The sequence below is a fragment of the Hyperoodon ampullatus genome, assembly GCF_949752795.1.
Source record: "Hyperoodon ampullatus genome assembly, chromosome: 6".
Classification (NCBI taxonomy): Eukaryota; Metazoa; Chordata; class Mammalia; order Artiodactyla; family Ziphiidae; genus Hyperoodon; species Hyperoodon ampullatus.
The window spans coordinates 7,451,699-7,478,273 of NC_136919.1; the positions used below are offsets into that span (position 1 = coordinate 7,451,699).

The 26,575-nt window shown below is 54.3% G+C and overlaps 3 protein-coding genes across 5 annotated transcripts; 1 reads left to right on the plus strand and 2 right to left on the minus strand.

Moving 5' to 3' along the window:
* Positions 1–564: 564 nt before the first annotated feature.
* ZDHHC12 (zDHHC palmitoyltransferase 12) lies at positions 565–3,719 on the plus strand (the record flags this gene model as incomplete). 3 transcript variants are annotated; one of them, XM_079706583.1, is made up of 5 exons in its annotated part: positions 565–664; positions 2,174–2,310; positions 2,674–2,751; positions 2,918–3,106; positions 3,279–3,719. In XM_079706583.1, the coding sequence occupies 5 exons, from the start codon at positions 565–567 to the stop codon at positions 3,564–3,566; spliced, it is 792 nt and encodes a 263-aa protein (XP_079562709.1). In that variant the 3' UTR covers positions 3,567–3,719. The 3 variants fall into 3 exon arrangements, with proteins under 3 accessions (XP_079562709.1, XP_079562707.1, XP_079562708.1); XM_079706581.1 differs by having other exon boundaries at positions 2,918–3,084; XM_079706582.1 differs by having other exon boundaries at positions 2,921–3,084.
* A 127-nt stretch (positions 3,720–3,846) lies between these two features.
* On the minus strand, positions 3,847–15,169 carry PKN3 (protein kinase N3; the record flags this gene model as incomplete). The annotated part of the gene is given in 24 exon segments (XM_079706580.1): positions 3,847–4,360; positions 4,470–4,550; positions 4,861–4,968; positions 5,057–5,199; positions 5,619–5,695; positions 5,835–5,897; positions 6,601–6,777; positions 7,347–7,438; positions 7,584–7,647; positions 7,978–8,045; positions 8,163–8,265; positions 8,447–8,615; positions 8,699–8,774; positions 9,193–9,336; positions 9,446–9,555; positions 9,639–9,785; positions 11,227–11,410; positions 11,616–11,743; positions 11,817–11,928; positions 12,578–12,723; positions 12,920–13,160; positions 14,979–14,981; positions 14,983–15,078; positions 15,080–15,169. Coding segments are annotated over 24 exon segments (2,835 nt in total). The 3' UTR covers positions 3,847–4,147.
* A 4,319-nt stretch (positions 15,170–19,488) lies between these two features.
* Positions 19,489–26,250, minus strand: SET (SET nuclear proto-oncogene; the record flags this gene model as incomplete). Its single annotated transcript, XM_079705919.1, is given in 10 exon segments — positions 19,489–20,393; positions 21,630–21,776; positions 21,880–22,050; positions 22,890–23,003; positions 23,101–23,204; positions 23,765–23,907; positions 24,577–24,634; positions 25,191–25,271; positions 25,274–25,297; positions 26,178–26,250. Coding segments are annotated over 10 exon segments (939 nt in total). The 3' UTR covers positions 19,489–20,369.
* Between the last annotated feature and the right edge of the window lie 325 nt (positions 26,251–26,575).

Sequence of the window (26,575 nt, forward strand, 5' to 3'; positions counted from 1 at the left end):
GGCCCCTCATAGCGAGAATCTGCACCACGTACCTCCACTCTGCTCTCATCCCATCTGCAATATCTGAAAATGAATAGAAGGAGGTAAGGGTATCACCACGGAGCAACCTTGGGCGAGTCCTGCCCCTCTCGAGGCCTCAGTCATCACATCTCCGAACCGCGCACAATTCTGCAACCTGAAGTCACAACACCTGGATCTTTGAAGCGTCCAGGAAGCTGTACGTATGCGTGGGGCTGTGGCCCTGGGGCTGGTGGTGGAACCCCAGTGGGGCTGGGTGGAGGCTCCCGACGGCTCCCCGGCTTTCGAAAGTTACCTGGCTGGTGGCGGGTGGGGCTGGGGGAGTTACCGGCTGCGCGCGCGCCGGCCCCGCCCTCAGCCTCTTCAGGCACCTGTGGGCTCGAGGGCCTACTCGGCCGCAGCTGCCGTCCAATAGGCAGTCTCCGTGACCCAATTCGGCCCCGCCCACAGCCTGCCTCCTCCAATCCCCGGGTGGCGGTGGGCCCTCTCCCTCGGAGGGCCCGCCCCTCTGAGCGCTTCTTCCGGGTGGGGCCCCGGGCAGAGGCGATGGCGCCGTGGGCGCTCCTCAGGCCTGGGGTCCTGGTGCGGACCGGGCACACCGTGCTGACCTGGGGGATCACGCTGGTGCTCTTCCTGCATGATACCGGTGAGCCGGACCCCGCGCGACCCTGGACCCCCCCGATCCCGCGTGATTCCCTAGATGTTTGGGTCTCACTGAGTCCCTTGCCGAAGCCCAAGAGATCCTGGGATTCACCCAATCTCCTCCACATCCACCCAATCTCCTCCACATCCTGAGGCCCCCCTCCCCATCTCTCATTCCAAGAGCCACCTGCTTTCTCCCTTATACCCAGCTGATCCCTAATTAATTCCAGAATCTTCCTGATCCCCGCCAGATACCCTGTCTGTCCCAGGACCCACCCGGTGCCCACCAGATCCGACGACCGACTCGAGCCCCCATCTCCCCTGATCCTGGGACCCGCCCGACCCTTCCCAGGAATTGACTCCCAAGATTCCGAGGATCAACTAGATGAAGGACTGGCATCCCGCCCAGCCCTGTGGCCACTAGCTGCCCAAGTCCAGGCTCCCCAGCCTCAGGCAAGAGAACACCGCATAGGGGAGCAGCCTGTCCCTCACGTCCTCATCCTTGAGTCTCGCCCTGGTAGCATTCATTCATCCCATCAACCCCCTTCCACCCTTCCCCCTCCTTACCCACCACAGGCCACCTCCGTGGCCACCTCCAGCACAAGTTTTCACCCTCCCTCACTACCACCATCACAGCCCCCACTCCTCATTCCTCCTTGCTCCAGCATAAACCCCTGGACCGGGGGCGTTCTCACTTTCCTCCCAGGACCTCAAGTCTCCTCCACTGCCTCTGCCCCTTAGCCTAAAAACCTGCTCAGTCTCCCCATCAGAAAGAACCTCCCCAGTGCAACGCCCCTTCCTTCTCCGCTCCCTTTTACAGTCAAAGGGCACCAGAGTTGGCCACACTCGGCTGTCTGGCTGTCTCCTGCCCCTCGCTCTTCAGCCCCCCGCCTCCCAAAATCCTTCAGTCACCTCCATGGCCTGGACCCTTCCTGGCCTGGGCTCCCCTGTTGTCCCTCTGCAGCATCCCAGCCAGCCTGCCGACCCTGCCCTCCTCTGTCTCTTGGGCATCTTGGACCTGGCCAGCCTCTCCGCATCTCAGAGCCAGACCCCTCCTCCCTCTCCCCCACATCCAGCCAAGTCTGGCCCCATCAGCCTCCTTACCCCCCTGTCCATCCCCTCTTCTCCACCCTTCCTGCCAGTGCCCTTGTCCAAAACACGCTCCGCTCCGTGTCCCAGATAAGCCTCCCCTCTGATCCATCTTTTCTCTAGCAGTAAGAGGGCTTTCAGAAACATATCTGACCCTATAACCTTCCATGGTTCCCTATTGCGCTCCGGAGAGAGTGTAGATGAACTGCTTTTTTTTTTTTTTTTTTTTTTTTTTTTTTTTTTTTGCTGAACGTGAACTTTTCCCTCCTGCACCCTATGCAGTGGCCACACCTGACCATTCATCAGACTCCATCTCCAGGCCTCCCCTCCGCCAGGGACACACTTCCCACCTCCAGCTGCACCCCTCACCTGCACCCTCCTATTCTGTCGCCGCAGCCTCACTCTCCCCCTCTGGCCTCTCCAGCGCTGCGGCAGTGGGAAGAGCAGGGGGAGCTGCTCCTGCCCCTCACCTTCCTGCTCTTGGTACTGGGCTCCCTGCTGCTTTACCTGGCTGTGTCACTCATGGACCCGGGATACGTGAATGTCCTGCCCCAGCCCCAGGTAACCAGGGCTCCCAGACATCTCCTCCCCACCCAACAGGGAACTCAAGGCCCCAGTAATAATCTCATGCTAGACCCTGTGCTGAGGGCTTTCCTAGGGAACCCCAGGGAATCGTCTTGCCAGACCTAGAGCCCCATCCTACAATGAGGAAATTGCCAAGACCCAGAGAGGGGAAGTAACTGGCAAAGGTCACACAGCCTCGCAGTCCAGGGCACTCTGCCCCACTGTACCACCTCCATTACACAGGGGATGGATCCCCAAACATGCACACCCAGAGTTAAGCTGGCCCCCAAGGGAGCTACCCACCTGTGCCCTCTGCCTCCCAAGGAAACCCCATCTCATACTGTGCCCCCCCATTTTCAGGAGGAGGCCAAGGAAGAGCAGACAGCCATGGTTCCTCAGGCCATCCCTCTTCGGCGCTGCAGATACTGCATGGTGCTGGTGGGTGATACAGGGACCTCCGTGGGAGGGGTCGGGCAAGATTGAGACTCCTTGGCCTCATCCCTCCTCCAGGAAGGCCTCCCAGATGCCAGCCCTGACCTCCCACCCACATCGTTGGGTCCAGAAGGGAGCCGGTGTTGAGGCCTGACTCCCTGTGTGCCCACAGCAACCCCTGCGGGCCCATCACTGCCGTGAGTGCCGTCGTTGTGTCCGCCGATACGACCACCACTGCCCCTGGATGGAGAACTGCGTGGGGGAGCGCAATCACCCACTCTTCGTGGCCTACCTGGCGCTGCAGCTGGTGGTGCTTCTGTGGGGCCTGTACCTGGCATGGTGGGTTCCCCCAGCGCCCTGGGTGTGTGTGGGGCAGGCAGCAGGCACCCACCAGGTGTGGAGAGAGCCAGGCTCCCTCTTCAGGGGCCTCGGACCCTCTCCCAAATGGCCGGCCCACCTGGGGTCCCTGGGGCAAAGCTGCCACACACACACACCCGCCAGCTCTGGGTCCCTGTCCCCCTCCTTCCCTGCAGGTCTGGCCTCCGCTTCTTCCGGCCTTGGGGGCTCTGGCTGCGGTCCAGTGGGCTCCTGTTTGCCACCTTCCTGCTGCTTTCGCTCTTCTCCCTAGTGGCCAGCCTGCTCTTGGCCTCGCACCTCTACCTGGTGGCCAGCAACACCACCACCTGGGAGTTCATCTCCTCACACCGCATCGCCTACCTCCGCCAGCGCCCCGGCAACCCCTTCGACCGCGGCCTGACCCGCAACCTGGCCCACTTCTTCTGTGGATGGCCCTCGGGGTCCTGGGAGACCCTCTGGGCTGAGGAGGAGGAAGGCAGTAGCCAGGATGTTTAGGGTTGCTAGAGGCCGGGCCACCATCTTGTGCCTGAAAACCAGAGGGGCTGCACCCGGGGGCGTCAGCCCTCTGAGGGCCTGGACCTCCTCACTGTTGCCCACTCTTCCTAGGCCTCAGAGTGGAGCTGAAGGACAGAACCCTGCCTCAAAGGCAGAAGAGGAGGAAGAGGACCCATGGGGGGCTCGGGCACCAAGGACCTGGGTTGTGGAGACTTCCACCCTCCCCACCCCAAGCCAGGCTGCCTCCAGTGCAGTTTTATAAATTTAATAATCCATAAAGCAAGTCAAGTATTCAAAAAACAAACCAAACTGCTCGCTGTGCCACCCTTTCGGGTCCAGGTCTCGCAGCGGGCAGGGGAGAGGTGGTCGGGAGAAGGGAGGGGAGGCAGCACTTTGCCCGGTGACTGAGCAAAGCCCACGACAGCAGCCCATGGCCGCCACCTTGAGTCCCAAGGGCTCATCAATACCAGGGCGCCCAGGCGAGCAGAAAGGTGGGCAAGCAGAGGCTCCAACCGTCTGGGGGGCAGGGGGTAGAGAGCCCGGGAGACCCTCAGGGCTCCAGGAATCGCTGGGACACAAAGTCGAAGTCCCGGAAGGCAGCCTGTTGGCGGGCAGTGAGGGGGCTGCGGGCATCAGGTGGCGTCAGGGCAGGCGGCAGCCCCGTGAACTCGCCCTCGAAGTAGCGCAGGTCTGTGGGGCCGCAGAGGGTGGGCACAAATGGGGGCCGGACGGCTCGGGCGAGCAGGGCCTTCCAGTCGGTGGTCTGGGGGCAAGGGTAGAGGTGCCTCAGACGACGGGAGCAGCAGCCCCGCGGGCCCTCGATGCCTCCCACTGTGCCAGGCTCCTGGACCACTGCGGCCCTGGCCACTCACCCTGAAGAAAGGCTGTGTCTTGATCTCCTCAGCATCCCGTTCCCCTGCCCCCAGGCGCTTCTCGGGGCACTTCTGGAGGAGCTGGGGGAGAGGACAGGTGCTCATTCAGGGCGCTCGGGCCCCAGGCACTGCCCGCCTCCCCGTCTCCAGCCTCTGGGGTAGGGATCCCCGAGCCACGAGCAGCTGTCGGCCCAGCCCTGGACCCTGCAGTGATTACCTTCATTTTTTTTTTTTTTTTAAAGAGTTTGTTTTGTTTTGTTTTGTTTTGTGGGGGACGCACCACGCAGCTTGCGGGATTTTAGTTTCCCCGACCAGGGATCAAACCCGCGCCCCCTGCAGTGGAAGTGCAGAGTCTTAACCACTGGACCACCGGGGAAGTCCCTGCGATTACCTTCTGAATGAGCTCAAGCCCTTGCACCGACAGAAAGCGCGGGTATGGGGCCTCTGCATTGACGATGCAATCAAACACCTCCTCCTCGGTGTCCCCTGGAAACGGGCACTGCAGGGATGGGGCTCATCAGGGTACGTGGGCCACTCCCACCCCCACCTGACCTGGAGGCCCCAGCAGCACCCCGTCCAGCGCTCACCTCGCCCACCAGCATCTCGTAGAGCAGCACGCCCAGCCCCCACCAGTCCACAGCCCGCGTATAGGCCTCCTGGGTCAGCACCTCAGGGGCCAGGAACTCCGGGGTGCCACAGAAGGTGCTTGTCCGGTCCCCAAAGCCGATCCCTGCAAACCAACATCCACACTGATGCCAGCATGGTGTGTCATCCACAAGAACCTCTAGCTGTAAGAATCAAGCACCCACCCTTATGACCCCATGTACTGAACCTGTGCCGAGCCCTGCCCCATACCCTTGGAGGTGGGAACGGTTTTCATGCCACTTGATTGATGAGGAATCTGAGTCTCAGACAAGCTCATGTGCCAGGGTCACGCAGAAAGCAGAACCCAGTGCTCTCTCCCAGCCCAGGAACTCCCTCTTTTAGAGCTTTTAGGGCTGGGAAGGACGAGCCAATATGTACAGCCAGTCCCTGGAATGAGGGCTGGGAGGCAGATTTCCTGGGAGCTGCCACTTGCCCACCACCCTGCTGGCCTGGGCTGAGTGAGCACGGCTGAAAGACACGGGATCCTGGACAGGAGGCACCCACCTTCCTTACAGAGCCCAAAGTCTGCGATCTTCAGGAAACCCTGGGCATCCAGCAGAAGATTATCCAACTTCAGGTCTCTGAGGGCAAGGCGGGGCAGATCAAAGGGGCTAAGAAGCGCTGAGGCCCAGGGAACAGCGGCCCCACCCCAGAGCAGCCCAGGAGGAGGGTAGCACCTGCCACCTCTCCCACTCCCCCAGCATCTCGGGGGCAAGTTACCTGTAAATGATCTTCTGCTCATGTAAGAACTGCAGCCCCAGGACCACACAGGCCAGATAGAACCTGGAGGGTTGGTGCAGGGGGGAGTTCAGGCCCAGGAATGTGGGGGACAGGGCAGGGAGGCACCAGGATGCCCATGGCCTGGGGACCCCAGATGTCCCTGCCAGAGTCAGGTGTGGGTGAGAGACTGGGAGTAGCCTCATGTGTAGCAGGGGTGGAGCTCCTCCAGATAACAGCCTGCCCTTTCTGGGCTCTGAGATTGTGCCAGGGATGACACCGAGTATCCTCACGCCTACCCTGGCATCCTCCCAGCAGCCTGCTGGGGATACCCGTCATGCCTATTTTTCAAATGAGGATCTGAGACTCCCAGTAAATGACCCACTCAGGGTCGCACAGCTAGTGGCCGAGCTGATATGTGAATCCAGGCTGCAGAGCCCGCACTCTGCTGGGCAAGAAATAACAACACCAGCTGTCGGTCACTTAACTGCTCACCAGTCCCCGTGCTCGGCAATTTCTAAATGTTACGTTCATCCATGCAACAAGCCTATGAAATAGTTCTCATTAGCCCAATTCACAGCTATATACACTGAGGTCTGAGGTCACAAATGCTGTGAGGGTTGATAACCAGGATTTGAACCAAGGCCTCCCTGACTGCACGCTCTTCTGCTGATGGGCACCCTGGAGGAAGCAGGATGTAGGCGTCGCCAGGTACAGGGAAGCAGGGAAGGCTTGCTGGAAGAGGCATACAGGAGAGATGGGAACCTACCGGGCCTGGGGCTCAGGGAAGACGTCCTCGTGGATCTGCATCATGAGGTCGCCACCGGGCACAAACTCAGTCACGAAGCAGGCGTGGCTGGAGGTGTGGAAGCAGGCAAGGAGGGAGAGTAGGAAGGGGTGCCCCACGCGGCCCACAGCCTCCAGGATCCGCTTCTCGCAGTACAGGCTGCAAGAGGAGGGCGTGGGTTTTAGAGGGAAGGAGGGAACCCAAAAGGGAATGAAAACTTCCCCTGACTATGCCCTGTCACCCACACAACACCCCTGGGTCACTGGCTCTTAAGTCAAAGTGCCAGGCAGCTAGAGTGACGGTTCATATGTATCAGGAGCTCACATAGGTCTTTTTTTTTTTTGGCCACGCTGTGTGGCAGGCGGGACCTCAGTTCCCCGACCAGGGATGGAACCAGCACCCCCTGCAGTGGAAGTGCCGAGTCTTAACCACTGGACCACCAGGGAAGTCCCTCACATAGGTCTTGAACCTGTACAACCACCCTGTTCCCATTTCACAGATGAGGAAACTGAGGTGCATAAAAGAGGGGACCTGCCCAAGGGCACACAGTTAACAACTTCAGTTGCTAACAAGAGAGCCCAGGCCTGGCTGGCCCCACAGGGTCACCTCTTACAAGCCCCAGTAGCATTCAGCTGCCTTCCGGGGCCACCAGCCCGGGCCTGCCATCCTGCCTCCCAGGTACCCTCCACGTGCCCAGATGCCGGGAACCCCCTGGCCTCAGCACACACCTCTCTATCTCGTCCCGGCTCAGCACCTCCTGCTTCTTCAGCGCTTTGATGGCATAGTATTGACCTGTCCCCTTGAACTGGACCAGGAGGACCTGGGGACCAGAGAGAGATTGGGCTCCAGGTGGGCAGTACAGGAGTCTACTTCCCCCACCCACTGCCCCACAGACCCCAGAGGCCCCCTAGCTAACGTGTCGGGGCCTGCCCACCCCCCTCCACTGCACCTCCTGAGCCCACTACCTTCCCGAAGTGGCCCCGGCCCAGCACGGCCAAGCAGCGGAAGTCCTGAAGCCGGGGGGGTTTCCTGCAAGAGAGAAGGTACAGGAAGCCCCTGGGACAAGGGCTGGGGCTCCGCCAAGGGCCGCTCCAAACCCTCCCTCCACGCCTGGTCCTGGGCTGTCCCCACCTGTGGGGTAAGAGGGGCAGGGGCTGGAGGGGCCGGGTGGGAGCTCCTAGGACTCTGCCATTTCCTGGGGTCTGGCATGCAGGCGGAGCTCAGTAACGTGGGCTCCCCAAGTGAGAACCTGAGAGCAAGCCGAGAGCTCGGGGCGATGTGAGAACGCCTGACACGCAAACGCCCAAGTGAGTGGACAGCTGTCTCTCTCAAACGCCAAGGTGAGCCTGCCAGGGGTACCTGGTGGCGGAGGCTGGCAGAGATGGCTCGAGTCGAGTCCTGGGCTCCATGTGGGGGCGTTTGGTGCTCTGTGAGGGCAGAGGGGCTCAGGGCAGGGGGGGGCTTCCTCTCCTTTTTCCCTCCAGCCCTGCCGTCCCCACCCAGACAGCCCCCAGCATGACCAGCCCTGCCGCCGCTCAGCTCACCGGCATCTCCTCGGGGGTCGGCTCCTGGGGCAGGTAGAGGCGCGGTGGCTTGGGTGGGGATTGGATCTCTTCTCGCAAGGGGGTCTTCTTGGGTGGGAAATTACTGTGGGGAGGAAGCAGACACACAACCGGGCACAGGCGGGTGGAATGGGGCGGGGGGTGGACCCACAGCCGTGTGAGATAGAAAGATGGGTCAGAGGGCGAGCAACGGGGCTAGGCGCCGTCTGCATCTGGAGTGAGGTGACTCCACAGAGAAGCAGGCAGCCTGGGGCGAGGCTCCTCACCTGGGCGAGGCAGGGTCGGCGGCCCCCCGGGGTGTGGCTGGGGTCTGGGAGCACCCTTTCGGGGGGCTGATGGTGCTTGGGGAGCTGCAGGGGGGCAGTAGGCTCATGACCAAGCGCCCCCAGGCCGCCATGCTGAGGTTCATCTGGGAAGCCCTCAGGAAGTCCTGACCTGGGGCAAAAGGGGGCTCAGTCCCAGGGTCTCCTGAGGGTCCCAGCCCTGCTGCCTACCAGCCAGCCTTCTCCACTCCACACCTCTGCGTTTTGAGAAAATGCGCTTCTGCCTCTGCAGACGGGGCCTTCTCTCAATGACAGGGTCACAGAAGGTCACCTGCGGGGGCAGGGGCAGGGCTGAAGACCAGTCCCCTCCCACCCCACCTGCCACGGGCACGTCCTCAGCCTCCAGGCTCCCAGCCTGAGCCCATGTCAACAGACGCAAGAGCCAGAAGGACTCAGAGAGATGGATCCAACAACATCCTCATTGGTACCAGTGGGGGAACCGAGGCCCGGAGAAGAGAGGTGGTCCGGAGTCACACACGCGGCAGGGCAGTCAGGACAAGGATGCAGGCCGCTAGGCTCCCATGAAGTCCTCAGAGAGGGGCTGGGAATCCTTCCTTCCTCTAGATCTCCTCCCTCTGGGCCTCAATTTCCACTCTTACGTGTGGGTGCAGAGCACGGTCTTAAAGGTCCTTCTTTGCTCTAACGGAGCCAGGGGCCCACGAGGTCAGAGGGCAGGGGCCAGTGGGCACCTGGGCAAAGAGCAGCCCCTGCGGCACCAGGCTGAGGGAGAGCTGGTGACAGGCATTGTCCAGGAAGTCCTCCAGCCTCAGGAAGGCCACGCCGCACAGCTGCCGCCAGTCTCGCCAGTGCACCCCAATCTCCAGCTCTCGGGCCTACGGTGGGGAGGCCAGGTTGAGGGGTGGAGCGTGGCACGAGCCACTGCCTGGCCGGCCTTCCACCCCACGGCCCACGGTCACCCCTGTCCACACAAGGCAGCCTCACCCGCTCCAGGGGGACGACAAAGGTCTGGTCCCAGGACTGCTTGGCCACAGGCCCCCAGCCCGTCTGGCCCACAATGCGATTGTCCACCTTCAGCACGGCCAACACCTCACCTGTGGGGCCAGAGCTGGGGTTCAGGGCAGGCCGGGAGCGGGGGTCCTTCGCTGCCCCCCAGCTTCCCATGCCCCCTACTCACTGGCCAGCTCGCCTCCACCACGCTGCTGCTTGGCCCTGCTCCAAAGCCAGCCCTGGGAGGGGCTCCCGGCCAGTGCGGCCACGGGGGAACGTCCAGGCACAGCTGTCAGCAGCTGCTCACAGCCCAGGAGGTGGACCTGCAGTGTCCCTGTCAGGGAGCATGGTGGGGGGCCATTATCAGGTGCCATCCTCCAATGGACCCCTGGGACCCCAGGAATGCTACCTTCTCCTGGAGGTATAGCTAAACCCAGACTATGCCCACATTAGGCCTCGGCAGCCACCTGCCACCCTTGGGGCCGGCCAACTGGTCCTCCCCTCCTGCACACTCTCTACGTGTCGGAAGAAGCAGGGACACACAGGCAGAGGAGTGAGACTCAGACCTCAGCCAGGTTGCACGGGACCACAGCGCATGGCGACACACTGCTCAGGGCTCAGGGCCTAGGAACAGCGCCGTGGCAGGGACGAGAGCCCGGGGAGGAGCAGGAGGCCTGGCTGGCGGACCTGTCCCACCTCTTCCCTGAGCCTGTTTCCCCATCTGTACAGCGGAAAGGAGGGCCAGCTCAGCCCTACCTCCTGCAATGGGTACAAGTGTGTTTTGCCAACCAAGCAGATCCATTTTAGGGTCATTAGAGATGTGTCCCTCAAAGGGTAGAGGAAGCAGTGGGACTCTGGCCGCCCTTGAGGATATACACTGGGCCTAAGAGCACCATGTAGGGAGTCTGGGCCTGGGGTTTATACTCTGAGAGACCTCATAAACCAAGGCAGTGCCCAGGGTGGGAAGATCATCTTAGGAAGAATGATTGGAGGAATATGGGTATTCAGCCAGAAGACAGGATGTGGGGTGGCCCCAAGTACCTGAATTTAGGCCATTTAACAAGCCCTTACCCCCACCTTCCCCAACTTGTCTACTTGGCTAACTCACATAAGCCCTTCGAGGCCAAGCTCAGACGCCACCCCCTCCAGGAAGCATTCCTTGATTCCCCAAGGGCCAGGTGAGGGGACCCATCCAGCCGCTGTACTTCCCCTTCTCAGCTCTGCTCACAGTGGGATGGGGCCCATCTACCCTGCATCAGCTCTGTGTTGGCAGGGGCTGGGCTCTCTAGTTGGCACCGTGTCCCAGGTGGGAAGCTCAGGGCTTCCAGAATTGACACTGTTAGATTATTTGAAGGCAGATCCAGCTTGGGATAAGGAAGAACTTTCCAACAGTCCAAACTGCCCAGGACTGGGTATCAAGGCCTCCAGGGCTATGAGCTCCCTAACGCTGGCACTTTAAGCACTCACATGGTTCCTCACTTAAATAATAGCTTCACCAACTGAGCAATCTCTGTGCCCACACGGTGCTGAGCACTTCACATGCAACAACTCACTGAATTTTCGCAGCAACCCTATGAAATAGGTGCTGTTATCACCCCCATTTGACAGAGTGAAAAACTGAGGTCTGGAGAGGGGATGTCAGTTGCACAAGGTCACACAGCTAGGGGATGGTGAGGCCAGGATTGGAAGTCTTCTCCAAGATTCTTCCCCACTGTGTTTCAGGCTCCTCCCTGGAAGGGAAGGAGAGCTCTGAAGTAGGAGGGACTCCCGGGTACCTGTCATGGCGGTGGGCTTCACGAGTGTCCCCGAAGGCTGGGGGTTCCCAGACACAGCCGTCCGCAGCTCCCGAGCCACTCTGCCACGCAGAGGGTGCGCAGGAGGCAGTCCCTCCAGCAGCTGCTCCAAGGCCAGCCGCAGGAGGTCCAGTTTCTGGGAGGACTCCTGGAGCTGGGCCTGAGCCTGCAGAAGGGATATAGGGCCATGGGATAACGGCGGGGGCAGTGGCTCAGGCCACCTGGAGACACCCTGGATGAGGTCTAGACAGGAATATGCCTCCTGTTTCCTCACTGCCACCCCTCACAGCCAGTCCAGCGGTGTCTCCCGCCACTGCAGAGGGTGATACCACTCAGAGAGGAGCAGCAATGGGAGGGGACCATGATCTGACCTCGGCTAGCACCTTGCGGTCCTGCGTTCGCCGGCTACCAAGCAGCTTCACCACGTTCTTGGCACCCTCGGCCACGGCAGCCTCGATGTGTAGCCGGTGCCGCAGCTCCTCCACCAGCAGCTCCGGTCCTGGGAGGAGGGGGTCAGCCCTCAGGCCCATGTCCTGCTCCGTTCTGCCCATCCCCACTTCTCAAGGCCTCACCTGGCTCAGGGGACCCGCTGGCCTCCAGGCTGCTGATCTTCATTCGTAGCAGGGCCACCTTCAGCTGGCTGTCCTGTAGCATCTGCTGGGCGGCTGCCAGAAGCTTCCTCTCCTATGGGGTTGTGACATATGCCCCCTCAGGCCAGGACTAGGCCAGAGCCTCCCTGGTCAGACCAGGGACTGGAGCAAGCCTCCCCCATCAGTCCAGGATTGAAGCTAAGCCTCTCTCTCGGTAGGCCAGATACTACAGCCAAGCCTCCCTTTTTAGACTAGGTCTGGAGCAGACCTCCCCCATCATACTAGACAAGGGAGGGCTAAGGTCAAGCCTGCCTTATTAGATCAGGGTGAGCCTCCACATCATGCTGGGAGTTGGGACAGGTTGGGAGTTGGGCTGAGATTCCCCATTAGACTGGCGTTTTGCCTTCTCTGTTAGACGAGGAGTTCGAGCCATGCCTTTCCCACCAAGCTGAGATTTAGGGTTCTGCCTCCCCCGTCAGACTAAGGGTGAGACTGTCTCTCTTACAGGGTCAATGGCTGGGTTGCATTTCCATATCAGAATAGGAGCTGGTGGTGGGATGAATTGGGAGATTGGGATTGACATATATACACTAATATGTATAAAAGAGATAACTAATAAGAAACTGCTGTATAAAAAAATTCAAAAATTCAAAAAAAAAAAAGAAAAGAACAGGGTCTGGATCACCACCTTCTCTAATAATCTGAGAGCCAAATCTCTTCCCCTCAGATCCCAGGGACCTTACCTTGGGAGTGCCACTGGCATACGTGTGGGTCATGTTCTCGGCTCCCTGCCTGACCTTCAGCTCTACCTGCAGCTGCCTCTGTAGAGCCTCCAGGTGTCGGGCCCTTGGCTGCTCTGCCAGCGGCCAAGGTCCTGAGGCCGCAGGTTCTGTGTGCAAGGAGCGTGGGGCTCATGAACCCCTCCCCCAGAGCCGAGAGCCCCTCATGGCCTAGCTCTCTCCTCCCCGCCCCTCCCAGGCAGGGGCTACAAGAGGAGGCTCTGAGAGAGGTCAGGGCCAAGGCCAAGGAGCTGGGTCAGCCTGCCGCCTGCTGTCCCGAGGGGCCTGCTCAGATTCCTCACTCACCAGCCGGGCCAGGCCCGGGGCCGGGCAGCAGGATGCGGGCATGCAGCTCCCGCAGCTCCCCGTGCAGCTGCTCCAGGCGGCGGTTGGAGGACCGCAGCAGCTGCTGCACGTGGCCCAGGTGGCGGCGGTCGGTGGCTACCCGCCGCAGGTTCTCCACACCCTCCTTGATTTTCAGCTCCTTCTGGATGGCCCGGCGGATCGCCTCTTTCTCATCCCCTGGGGGCCACTGGCCCGCCCCGGGCTGGAAAGGCAGAGGCCTTAGTCCCCTCAGTCCCCACCTCCACAGCCTCAGCTCATCACAGGCAGAGGGGGAGGGAGGCAGGTGTGGCCGGCACCCAGGACTGACACACACGGTTTGGGAAGCATCTATGAGTTTAGAGATAGCATCCCTAAGCCAGATGGAAACCCCAAGGCTATTTATCCAGCCCATGCTCCTGTCCTGTGCCATCAGAGAGAAGAGTAAGGGGAAAACAATTGTTAATGTTTACATGGTGTTCTGTTCTAAGAACTGTGCAGACATTAACTTGTTGATCCTGACAGCAACCCCATGAGGTAGGTGTAGTTATTATCCCCATTTTATAGATGAGGAAACTGAGACACAGAGAGGTTAAGTAATTTGCCCAAGGCCACAACACAGGGAAGGAGATGCAGCATCATCTCTTGGGCCCCAGCCTCTCCCTGCCGGTCACGCTTACATCAGGCTGCTCTCAGTCTGGGATCCAGGCTAAGGTCTGGGGACCAGAAAAGAAGCTCAGCACTTAGAAGGGCCCCCCCAACCAAGGTCACACAGACAGGGCAGCCTGTGGCCTGAGTGGAACCTAGGGCTGTTCCCCTGATCTTCTGACACCCCAGCTGGCAAAGCAGAGGCACAGAGGGGTTGAGGAGGTCTCCGGGGGCCCACTCCCAGCTCAGCTCCTGGGAGGAATTAGAAGGCTCTCTCACGGCTTCACCCCAAGCGAGAGCAAGAAAGAGGAAAAGCTCCTTCCCAGAGGCCATTTCAAACCAACGGGTGCCGCTGCTGACCTCAGCCCAGGGTAACCCATGATGCCCCCAACCCAGGATTGCCTCAGAGCCCTCACCTTACCTCTCGGCTCTCCATCTCCTGAGCCCAGTGGAGCCTCAGGGACCCCCACCCCAGGCCTCCGCTGGCCCTCTGGCCCGTCTGTCAGAGGGCAGGGGCGGGGCTCAGGAAATCCTTTGAGGGCCCTAGGCCAGAGGGCCAGAGCCAAAGGCCTGAGCAAACAAAGATCCCACGGAGCTGGGGGCCCGGCACCGGGGTCCTGAGTCACCCAGCTGCCGCTGCTGGGCGGAGGTTAACAGGAAATCGGAAAATGTGTACAAGCCACGGCTGGAACAGGCAGAGGGACCTCCGGAGGAAGGGGGAGGGAGGGGACAGACGCAGTCCCAAAAGTTGCCCAAGGGGTGGGGGCACTCTAGGAGTCTTGTGGGGAACACCACCCTTGACCAGAGCCCATGGTCTTGCCTGCTCCGGGCTGGAATCCTGCCAAGTGCGCACCACACACCTCTCCCTTTCGGCTCCGCGGCTGGGGCGCTATCTTGTACACAAACGTCCCCACACCCATTTGCTCTGGGCTAGTACCCCACCTCTACCGACACACAGCCTCGGTCCCACACGAACCTATTGCCAGCTCCGGCAGGAACCCCGCCCCCTCGCCATTTGGTCTGGAACCCTGTGCAACCGAGGGTTCCCCCGGGAACTGGGTAGGCCCCTCCCTCTGGGGTCTCCACTCCCCGCCTGCCTGTGTGCTCTGGGAAGGACCCCACGACCGCGAGGGAGTGGCACCCTCCGCCTGCCGCACACATTCTCCTCCCCTCCCAGGACCCGTCCCTGGGTGCCTGCACGGCCCCCCTTTGCTTTCGCAGCGGATGCACATCGGCCTTAGAGTGCTACCTGGAAGAACAGATTTTAGGAAACTTTGGGGCCCACCCTGGTGGCCCTGACTGCGGACTCAAACGTGCTCATGGGCAGGCCTGACTGGAGGCTCTGATTCACTTGGAGGTGATTTGGGGACGTTTCCAGGAGGCAGGAACGACTTACCCCCAGTGCTCAGGTCTGCCCTGCGAAGGTGTAGGGGGGCGCAGGGCAAGGGCTGGGAGGGGACACGGGGAGGGGCTGGGGACGCGGCCGGAGCCCGGGGCGGTGAATGAGGCTCCCCCCACCCCCCGGCCCGCGCCCGAGGCCCGTCCCCTCCGGGCGCCGTTCACCTGCTGCGGCGCCCCCTCTTCCATGGCGCCGCTCGAGCAGCTCGGCCCCTCCTCTCGACCACTCCGGTTCCGGAAGCCCCGGCCCCTCCGCCAGGGCTTTCAAACTTGAAACTTCCCGGGAAGCGGCGCCGGAGTCGCGGGATCGGGCGCCCCCTCCCGAGGTCCTTTGGCCCTCGCGGGACCTGGGATCAGCGCCGCCTCTCGGCCGCAAGGGATCGAGCCCGGCTCCTGACCCAGAGGCCGCGGCGCCTCCCCCGGATCCGATGTTCTGAGGGATTTGAAGCCCAGTGACCCTCATCTGAGGCCGCGGTTCCCTCTCCTTGAGACACTGACCCCCGCCCCGCGATACAAGGGCAGAAAAGGACATTTCCCGGGCCGGAGTTCTCCAGCTGCCGGGTCGCGCGCCCAGAGGGGCGGGCCCGGGTGGGGACAGCGCCGCCTGCCGGCCGCGGGGCAATGCCTGTGTGGCCTGTCCTCTCTGGGCCGGGTCAGCCACTTCCTCGGAACCCCGCCGCGACCTGGCTCCCGCCCGGAGTCACTTCCTCTCCCATGTAACTGGTGTAAAATGGGCTAATCCCATACCTATCGCCCCCCAAGGAGCCTTGGCCCTGTCTGTAATCACTGTAATGTATGCGTGGGAAAACAATAAAGCCTTACCCAAATTACAAACGAATACAAAATCCCTCAGGACCCCGGCCCCATCACTTGACTAGACTGGTGCTTTCTGGTTCAGCCAGAGCTGCTCAGCCTTTGCCCTAAAGGGCTCATCTAAACAGAATACACATTTAAACCTTGAGAAAAAGCACCATTTCAGGAAACTAGCCTGCGCCAGGCGGTTCTTGCAATGGCTTAGGTATGTAGGGGACCCTGGTTCTTTACTGCCTAGCCTAGGGTTGTTTAGGCAATTCCTGTTATCCTGTGCTCACCAGCATTTTGTGCCAGGACTTTACTGGAAGGAGCCTTGTCCAAGGGGCCGGAAGTGAGTAAGGCTCAAACACTGAAGGTGGCTTATTTGCTGACTTGGAAGAGGTGCCCTCCAGTGCTTTTATTGGAGGAAACCATGTCAGTTCCACTTTGCTCTATCACCTCCTTCACAGTGGACTGGAAAGTGAAATCGGCAAAACATGGCAATCCTGGGATTGTCCTGCAATGGGAAATCAACCAAGTGACATGAACATATGCAAAGGAGACTTGGTTCACTGGGGGACATGCCGACTTCATAATCAGAGCCAAGTGCGACACTTTTACATATATACAAATCAGAATTATCGAAGGTTAGACATTTAACAGCTAGTAAGCAAGCTAGCCAGGCACATGGTAGGTTCCTTTAAGTGGGGGTTATCGAGGTGCCCTTAGCCGAATGTTAATGTTAACAAATAACTGAGGTAAAAAGACTACCAGCTTCTGACTGTAGGTAACGGGTTTCAGAAAAAAAAACATCAAACGAGCAAAGCTCTACCTTTCAGGAGGGTATCTAGTTCCCATCTTGAGGCTCATTTATCCAATCCTCCAGCCAGAAAGCTGAATTATGTAGAAGAACAATGATTTTTAAGTTTGCTGTGAAGTGTTTCACTGTCTCAGTGGCCACTAAGGGAAAGGGGTTCAGAAATAGAATACATCCACCTTTCCTAATGAACCCCAGGCTGGACAAACCTACAGCCCTGGGATGATGGATGAGTCTGACAAGATAGCTGCATCTTACATGTCTGATGGTGATGGTGCTTCATAAAATTGTAATTCTTAGGAAAATTGAAGTTCACATTTAACACCCAGTGGGTAGTGAATAGCCCAAACGAACTCTGGCTAACGAGCTATTAAAGTTGTGTAACATCAACCTGAAAGGAACTGCCTCAGCAGGCTACATAAAGAAACATTTACCCCTTTCTATACTTTTTTTTTCCTTCTTGGTACTGCAGACATCAATCCATCTACATTTAGATTTGCCTCCCTTGGGTAGTATCTGAGTATGCGATGTCACTAATCAAGTTGTAACACACCCTCCACTTTAAGTCCTCCCCGTTCTTGTTCTCATCACAAAACTGCAGGCCTTTCCCCTCAGACCCATTAAAAATAAAACCTGTTAAGTCTTCATTAAATGAAATCCTGAAAGTCTTCATTTTTTGCAACAGAATCCCATTCTTACAATAGCCAGAAAGGGTTTATAGCAAAATATAACAAAAAAGGCAGAAAAAACAAATTTGTGTTTATGGGACCAAGTGAAACCATGAAACCAGTTGTTATAAAACAATGATAAAGATTACCAAATTAATACAAACACAATTATACAGTCCTCTGAAGCCCCCAAACTCCCAAGAATCCATCAACTAAAAGGCTCCTACTTTTCAGCACCCAAACAGCTAGCACAGGTGAAGCAGGCCAGATGTCAAACAAATGTCAGCCCAACAAGACATTCAGGTACTCCACTGACATTTAAACTCTACATTTTAGAGCCAGCATTGGTTGAAATAGTAAGGGCCTGTCATGGAGGTCAGAGAGCACAGACTCAAGTCTTAAAACATCAGTACATCACTGGAGAGACAACCTCGATTGCGGAGCATTCCATGAAAGTTTTTAAATTAAATGTAAAGACACATTACAAGCTACTGTCCTCTCTGCCCCAATTCATGCAGTTAAGTTCCCCTTGTAAGCAGAGTATGGCACAGCTTTGGAAGAGGATGTCCCAAGAGAAACGACCTGAACAGCCACTATTTGCTCTTTTCTTTTTAGATGTCCTTGTACCAAAGGCGCTTTGAGCCATTCACCTGGCACTCCCCAAAACATGCTCGCCTAAGGGCCAGCCCAAGAACTCTTGCAGTTGCAAACAAAGCACACTACTTTGAGGCCATCTTCCAGTACACTAAGTTTGCCCCTTCTGCCTTCTCACAGCCTAGCACTCCTTCAGATTTACGGGCACAGCGGAAGCTAAAGGGTTGTCTCAATAACTGGGAAGAAATTACCTTTAGGGGCTCCTATCTTTTGACCACATTCCCCAAAATAAACATTGTAGCTTGATTAAATAACCTAACAGTGGCATGACCTCACCAGCACATTAAAAACCAGTTTTGGTAAGCTGTCACTCTGTGAAACAAAAATCACAGGCTTACTTCATGAGTATTACTTCAAGTGACTTGTTTTTTTTCCGTAGTGAAAAGTCCCTTAAATGCTGACTTCAAAGCCAAAATACAGAATCCCCTCACGAATCTACTACATTCCAAGTAACAGTAATTTGTCCCTGACTTCCGAACATACCTTTCCACGTAGATTAACTATGATCTGAACCACAGCTCTCCCCATTTCCCAGTCACTACGGACGGAAATAACAAGACCAAGAAACAAAAACAAAGCAAAAAAAAACTAGCTTATCATCTAAATCCAAAAGCAAGTAGTAACATTTCTCTGTAAAACAAGGAGAATGACCCCAGCCAAAAAAATCTTTATGTTCCTTTATTGGAGCAAGATTCCTGACCAGTATACAGTGATGTATTTGCTACAGAGACCTGTGCAGAAATTACATACTATCCATCTAGACAGGTTTTCGTTACACTTTGCCTATTGATGGAATAGTTCCATTTATAAAGTTTTTATACATCAAAAAGCTTTGAATTTGACCAGGCGGTCCATTAATTCATCTCTGAAAAAGCTAAGTGGCATTTAATTTTAGCTACTATATTTTACAGCATTAAAAAGCTTATGCATTAGGTAGCTTCTCAAAATGTGATTTATGCACAATGGCATTTAGCAGACAGAGCAGAGTCCATCATCTCCCCCAGATTCACACAGACAGGTCTCATTTGAGAGCTATATGCTAAAAGAGCTGGTACTTTGAGACAAAAGTACTCCTAACCTGAGTTTCTTACCACCAATACGGACTTCTTACTCTGAAAGCCTGTCTTCTCGGCCACATTTTACAGTGCCAGCGAAGACATGCCAACAATCGTCCTGTGTATTAACTCGGCAGTAGGGCACCAGGTCTGTCTGATGGTGGTGGCAGGCACTATTATATCCAGGTAAATAAAAGCCCATATTTTGAAATGCCAATTTGAGATACAAAACAAGGGTACAACATATTCAGAACTGAGTTTTCAGCAATCTGATATCCCAAATGATGTGAAAAATTTCAGAAACTGATGACAAATTGTACCCATGATGGGTTCCCAGCTATGGAGACATTAATACATTGATTCAAATCCCTTTACTCAATCAACATAACCCTGAGGTCATCCTGCAAAGTGCGTATCAAAAAATACGAAGTTAAGGTGACAAAGTTTGACAGTAACATTATACAAGTCAAACTTGGAAAGTCATATTAAGTATATCTGTTCTGAGAGAAAAGCATCAAATCCTTTGTGTACACATTTAGTTTTATTGTAACAAAGCAACTTGTACACTTTTAACGTTTAAAACTGAGCATCATCTTTCCTTTCCAGTGAAACAAAAAGAAAAATTTAAAAATAAACAGGAACAAAATTACAATAGAGAATGTCAATTGCAAATAAGACCCTACAGGTTCTGCTGATTCTCCCATCGAGTGGCAGGGCTCAAGTCATCATTAGGAGAGAATTTATTTTAAAAGTGTCATCTTAAACTGCAAGGATGTCCGTTAAACATCACAATTAAACATGCCAAAGGAGAAGCCATGTTGTCAAAATGCCCACTTAACCCACCCAAACATCTCAAACCCACCCTTTGCTGACCTTCTATAACCCCATTTTTTTAAGTTTTTTTTTTCTTTTTTTAAACAAGAGAAAGTAGACAGATACATGTTGGTAAATGCTAACTGTCCATATTCACATAGAGACACAGTGTAATCTCTGAGCCCAATATACAGAGAAAGGAGGAAAAAAGCTAGAATTCTATGCACTACTACACAGGGGCCTAGCACCCTCCAGCTTCCAGCAGAGCTAAGGGAGCAGAAGGTTTTTCTTTTTTCCCACAGAGCATGGTGGTGTTGATTCCATAAAGTTTTTGTTGAGACAGGAAGGGATAAAAATGAATTTGGAACAGAAAGGGGTAGAGATTCTTTTCCCACTGAATTCTGCTCAAGGTATTTCCCCCCAAAATAAGTTGTGAGCCATGGTATAAAGGAGAAAAGACACCTCAAAAACAGGGCAACTGAGCACAAGAGGAGAAGGAGGAAAAAAAAAAAAAAAAAAAAAAGACTGCAACTTGCTCCCAGGGACTGGAGAAAATTAAAAAAGGAAGGTCGGAATCCATCAGTGTTCCATTAGTCGTCTTCTCCTTCATCTTCCTGTAAGAAAAAAAAAGCAGGCAGTCAATCTTTAGGGTTAATTCTAAGGTCAGTCCCCAATATTCATATGGACCATGATGGACTCCACAGAACATGACATGCCAAGGGAAATTAATTTTATGAACCTCTACTGTGGTCCCTTGGTATGTGCGAAGGATGGTTCAGAACCCCCTCCACATACAAAAATCCTCGGGGGCGGGGGGGTGACCTCCCTGGCAAGTCCAGTGGTTAAGACTCCATGCCCACTGTAGGGAGTACAGGTTTCATCCCTGGTGGGGGAGCTAAGATCCCGCATGCCGCTCAGCATGGCCAATAAATAGACAGATAAAGATATATAAATTTTTAAAAATTAAAAAAAATCCTCAGGATGCTCAAGTCCCTTAAATAGCACAGTACTTGCATGCAACCTACCCACATCCTCCCATACACTTTTAAAAATTGTCTCAGATTACTTATAATAACCAATACAATGTAAATAGTTGTGAATACAATGTAAATAGTCGCCAGCACTTGGCAAATCCAAATTCTGCTTTTTGGAACTTTCTGGAATTAAAAGAAAAAGAACTGTTGGTTGAATCCGAAGAATGGGAACCCACAGATACGAAAATCAAACTATACATCAGTCTTCATCAATTCCTTTTTTTTTTTTTTTTTTTTTTTTTACCCCGGGCAACGCAGCTTACAGAATTTTAGTTCCCCGACCAGGGACAGGACCTGGGACCCAGCAGGGAAAGTGCCCGAGTCCTAACCACTGGACCACCAGGGAGCTCCCCAATCTGATTCTTGATCGAAAGACCCAGTGATGTTTCAGACAAATTAACTTTTCGGAAGTAGCCAAATCAGACATCTTTCAGACCAAGTAATACAAACCAAAACCCACTCTATCCCAATATGATTGTCAGAATTTTATAGTTTGTCCAAAACATGCGTATTTTTGTTATTTGGGAGATTTCTCAGAATTTGAGCAGCTGCATGTCCACAGCACTTTCATTAAGTACTGGCTAGGGAATGACATAATTGAACAGTTATAAGTGCTAACCACAAAAGCAGAACTAATTGAATCATTGATACAATGAGCTTATCAAAATTTTCTTCAACCTTGGACAAAACAGCCTATCTTTTCTACAAGTCTTCCCACAATTTGTTGAGTCCGTTCCACTATACAATATAAATAATCTCCAAAGTAACATGGTGAATTCTTGGAAGATCTTTTTGGATTTAACCAAATCTTTTTACCTCTCCTTCCTCCCCCTCATCATCATCTTCATCTTCTTCACCTTCATCCTCATCCCCTTCTTCATCAATATCTTCCAATCCTTCTTCCTCTTCATCATCATCATCATCTTCTTCTCCCTCTCCTTCCTCATCATCCATGTCCGGAACCTAGGGAAAAAAACACACACAGAAAACAAGAGTTACCTCAAGAACTCATTTTCAAACAAATGAAACACATGCAACCTTGAATAAAAGAACACTCTCAACTCACCAAGTAGTACTGTAATGGATTTGGCCAAATATCATCTTTGATGACCTCTCCTAACTCATCTGCACCTGCATCAGAATGATCAGTAAACCAGGTGAAGAAGCTTTCTGGTTCCTCATGCTGTCTCTTCCTGCTGGCTTTATTCTGAGTTTGACTTGAACGTTTTGTCAAATCCTAAATGAAGATGGAAGAACTTTTGACATAGGCTCACTACACCTTAAATACCTATAATTTAAAGAAGGTTTTAACCCAAAAGCAGAGCAAAAAATGGACGTTACATTATCTACACTATTATTCTTATCTAAAAAAAGTTACAAAAAGTACAGCTAATAAAGAGAAAGAGAAGCCTAAGAATTTTAGGTCTACAAAGAACGCCGTCAAATTTGTATGTCAAGCTTTTCTTGAAAGTTACCATCTAGACTTGGCTTTTTTTTTTTTTTTTAAATAAAATTAGTTCCACTTCAACAACCAGTATCTTAACACAGTATAATTTAAAATATATTTACTACTTAAACACAAGAGAGGGCTTCCCTGGTGGCACAGTGGTTAAGAATCCGCCTGCCAATGCAGGGGACATGGGTTCGAGCCCTGGGCTGGCAAGACCCCACAGGCTGCGGAGCAACTAAGCCCATGCGCCACAACTATGGAGCCCGCGCTCTGCAACGAGAAGCCACCGCAATGAGAAGCCCGCGCACCGCAACGAAGAGTAGCCCCCACTCGCCGCAACTAGAGAAAGCCCGCGCGCAGCAACGAAGACCCAACGCAGACAGAAATAGGTTTTGGGAAACTGCAAGTCACCAATGTAGAAACCAGAATGATTTAGTCCATCTCAACAAAAACTTGCTCTATAATTTATAAGACCACAAGCTACTGTATTTGGCTTTAACAAAATAGACATTTTTATATTTTAAGGATCTGCATTTAACACATCACTAAAACACCAAATATTTAATTAAACGGTTCAACTAGATCAAACTAGAGAAAATATCAATGCCCAACAATCCCTCAAATACCTTTCCGGATTTCCATTTGATTTCAGTGGACTTTGAAGATGGATCACCACTCTCATTCAGATGAAATTCTTTGGAGAGAACTTTATTTTCAAAGTAAGGGTTTTCATCAAAATACTACAATAAACAGAGAATTAGAAATCAATACAAAACAGCCCTTCTAACCAATACTCAAGTTAATTTCCATAGTGACAAACAAGTTACTGATACTCACAAAATCTATTCTGTAACCTGATTTAATATCTTCAAATTCTGTCACTTCGACTCTTGTCAAATAATGCAGCGCCTCTTCATCCTCCTCCCCAAGCAGTGCAGACACTAGATCAGCAAATAGGCCAAATGATTATTAAACAAACATTAACAAACAACTCAAGCAATCCCTTTTAAAATTTCCCAAATTTGGGCTTCCCTGGTGGCGCAGTGGTTGAGAGTCCGCCTGCCGATGCAGGGGACACGGGTTCGTGCCCCGGTCTGGGAGGATCCCGCGTGCCGCGGAGCGGCTGGGCCCGTGGGCCATGGCCACTGGGCCTGCGCGTCCGGAGCCTGTGCTCCGCAACGGGAGAGGCCGCAGCAGTGAGAGGCCCGCGTACCACAAAAAAAAAAAAAAAAATTCCCAAATTTGGTTTCATAAGTCCATTATAAACTGAAAACCAAATGGCTCAGTGTCAGAGCTGTCACTTTCTTTTATCAAGTAATTAAACAGAATCCCAAGTTGGAATAGGATCTCTTCTAAACAGAAAGCATGAATTGCAAGCCTCTCCCTGTTTCAACCTCTGCATGTAATCAACATGGTGGACCAGGTCCTCAGCCAAGGTCCCTCCACTCTTTAACAAGTGGACATCCCACACCCTTTTTAATAATGCTTTGCCAAAACATACCTTGTGGATGGTTAACAAATGTTGTTACCCAAAAATTTGGGATTTTGGCGATCAATTCCGACCTCTTCTGAAAAAATGGTTGGCGGAGTTTGTTATATTTCTGTTCTACTTTCAAAATCTCCTCACTGGCTTGTTCATTAAGTCTGAAGCAAATGAAAAGACATGTTGACAAGGACGGTACTTAAATACAAAAATTGCTGAGATTACAGAATATTTACTCGTTAGCTTTAGAACAATGCAAAGTACACATTTATAATAACCAAATCACCTAGATTTTTGTAGCCAGAGACCCAAGTCAAAATTGAGATGGCAATTCGATCAGCTTTATCAACAGGTACTAGATAATTGACAGTTCTTAAGGTGCCCAAACAGCATTTTGGTAACACTGTATATCTATCTACTCTGTTACCAGGCCAACTTCAATTGTTTCCCTCAGGCAGATCAAGAAAAAGAAAAAAAAAAAAAGCTGCCAATGAAGTAACAAAGTTATAAGGCAAGTCAGAGCAACACTGATGCCATAATACTAAACTATCACAAGTCCACACAATGCAACTCAGACAACTTGTAGCCTATGAAAGCAAACCCTGTCTTTACAAGGTCAATGTACTTTAATCAGAAACTTTTTGGTGACTGTAAAATGTTTCACAGAAAAATAAAAAATAACACTGAATCCTCATATTGATATTTCCAACTAAGTTATAATCATCTCCACTTGGCCAGTTGATACAGATGTATTTGGCCATAGTTTCAATGATTACCAAACCATAAGATGAATGTCAGAAAACTTCAAAGCAAATTGAGAAAAACTTTACCTGTCTATTTCATTTTGTACTTCATCAATATGTTCAATTGCTTCTTGCTGTTCTTTTTCTGCAAGAAAAAGGTGCATGAGACTCAATGCTAATTTGAAAATAAATTTAACTGGTTTTCCTTCCTGATGTTAACAGTCTGTGATGTGAATTATATCAATAAAGCTGTTAAAAAAAAAAGCTTGCCTACTACTACAAGGCATGCTTTCCACGTGTTCATGTGTATAGTTGACAAATGACTTTTCAATTAAAAGACTATCACAAATCATGCTGTTAGACTAGTCAAAATGTTTGACTGTAATGCTTTTACGAGTTCTATTACAATACCAATTAAAGTTTCTATAATGATAAACGCTATTCAGAAATCCTTAAGTTCTCTAAAAAAAAAATCACATTATAAGCCTGCAGTAGAGTAGCACCAGCTATTAACTAGAATACGGAAACTAACCCGTGACAATAACAAAAATTAGGACACCACCTATCTCCATGGTGGAATCCCCTTTTACACGAAGTTGAAAATACTCCTCAGTATCGATTACTATTAAGACATCAGACACGCCTACAAAGACAGGGAAGGCCTTGGGAACTACCTCACCACCGTAAACACTCGACTTTACCTTCTAAGAATATGAACCCCCGGATTCGAATCCGACCTTTCTCGCCCCTCCAACCCAATTTCAGGCGGGCTGATCTCAGAGGCGGCCCCGCACGACTTTGGAGCACACTTACAGGGAGCAAGCATGCAGTCAGAAACTATGGGCCAAAGAACGGAGAGGAGGAAAAGGGGGTGTGCTACGGGAAAGGTACCCTTTTGTCCGGCAAAGACCGCAAAACCTACAAAGCTAAGTGGGCGTGAAGGGGCCAGATCGCGCGGTTCATTTCCGGCAACCAGCCCGGGTGGTGCAGCCCCCCTGCCGAGAAAGCCTTTACGGAAAAGGTCAGTAGGTTTGCTCCGAGCCATTGTAAAGACCCTCCGACACCCCGGTCGCCGCGCCAGATTTCTCAGCGCGCTGCCGCGACGAGGTGGCCACCCCACGTGGGGGCTGCCCGGGGCCAGCCAGAGCATCCTCCGAGCAGCCCGGGCCGCGGCGCGGCCGCGTGCTTCCCCGCGCCCCCACCCTGCCCCAGCTCGAGGCAGAGGGCCGCGCCGGGGCCGGCCTCCGGGTGGGAGTGCGGGGGCGCCGCCCGCGGGCCGGGCGCGAAGGGGGAGCCGCGCGGAGGCCCGGGCGCGGGGCCGCGTCCGGCCGCACCATGTGGCGGCGACGGCGGCTGATGGGAGCGAGGCATCATGGCGGAGCACAATAAAGAGAGGCTTCTCGGGAGGGAGGGAGGGGGAGGAGAGCGAGGGAGGGGGGAGAGGAAGGGGGGGTCTCCTCCGCCCGCGCCGAGCAGGCCGCGGCGCCCCCGCCTCGCAGCGCCGTCCGCCGCCGCGGCGCCACCCGGCCCCGGCCCCGCGCGCACAAAAAAGGGCGCCGAGGCGCGCGCCGGCCCGTCTGCCCGGCGCCCCGCGCCCCCCGCGCGCCCCGGGCCCCGCCGGCGGCCTGCGGCCGGGCGGGCGGCGAAGATGGCGGCGCGGGCCGGCCCCCGCCTCGCCTGCTCCTCACCTGAGGTCTCGTCGGCCCCGTCGTGGTTGGAGTTGAGCTCCTTTTTACTGACTTTGGCCGCCGGCGCCGACATGGTGCTGCTCCGCGGTCGGGGGGGGAGCGGGGAGGGGGAGAGAAGGGAAGGCGAAGGGGGCGGGCAGCGGCTTCCCCTCACGCCACACGCGCGGGCGCTCGCTCGGTCCGGCCGCCTCCTCCCGGCGCTCGCTCGCTCGCTTTCCCTCCCCCTGGCTCGCGAGCGCTGCCCTCGCGGCCTGACGACGAGGGAGGGGCTGGGGCTGCGTGCCGGGCCCCGGCCCGGGCTCCTGCTTACGGAGGGGAGGCGGCGGCGGGCGGGCAGGCAGCTCGGCTCCCTCACTCACGCTCCGCGCTCCAGCTCGCTGCTCGATCTCCCCGAGCCG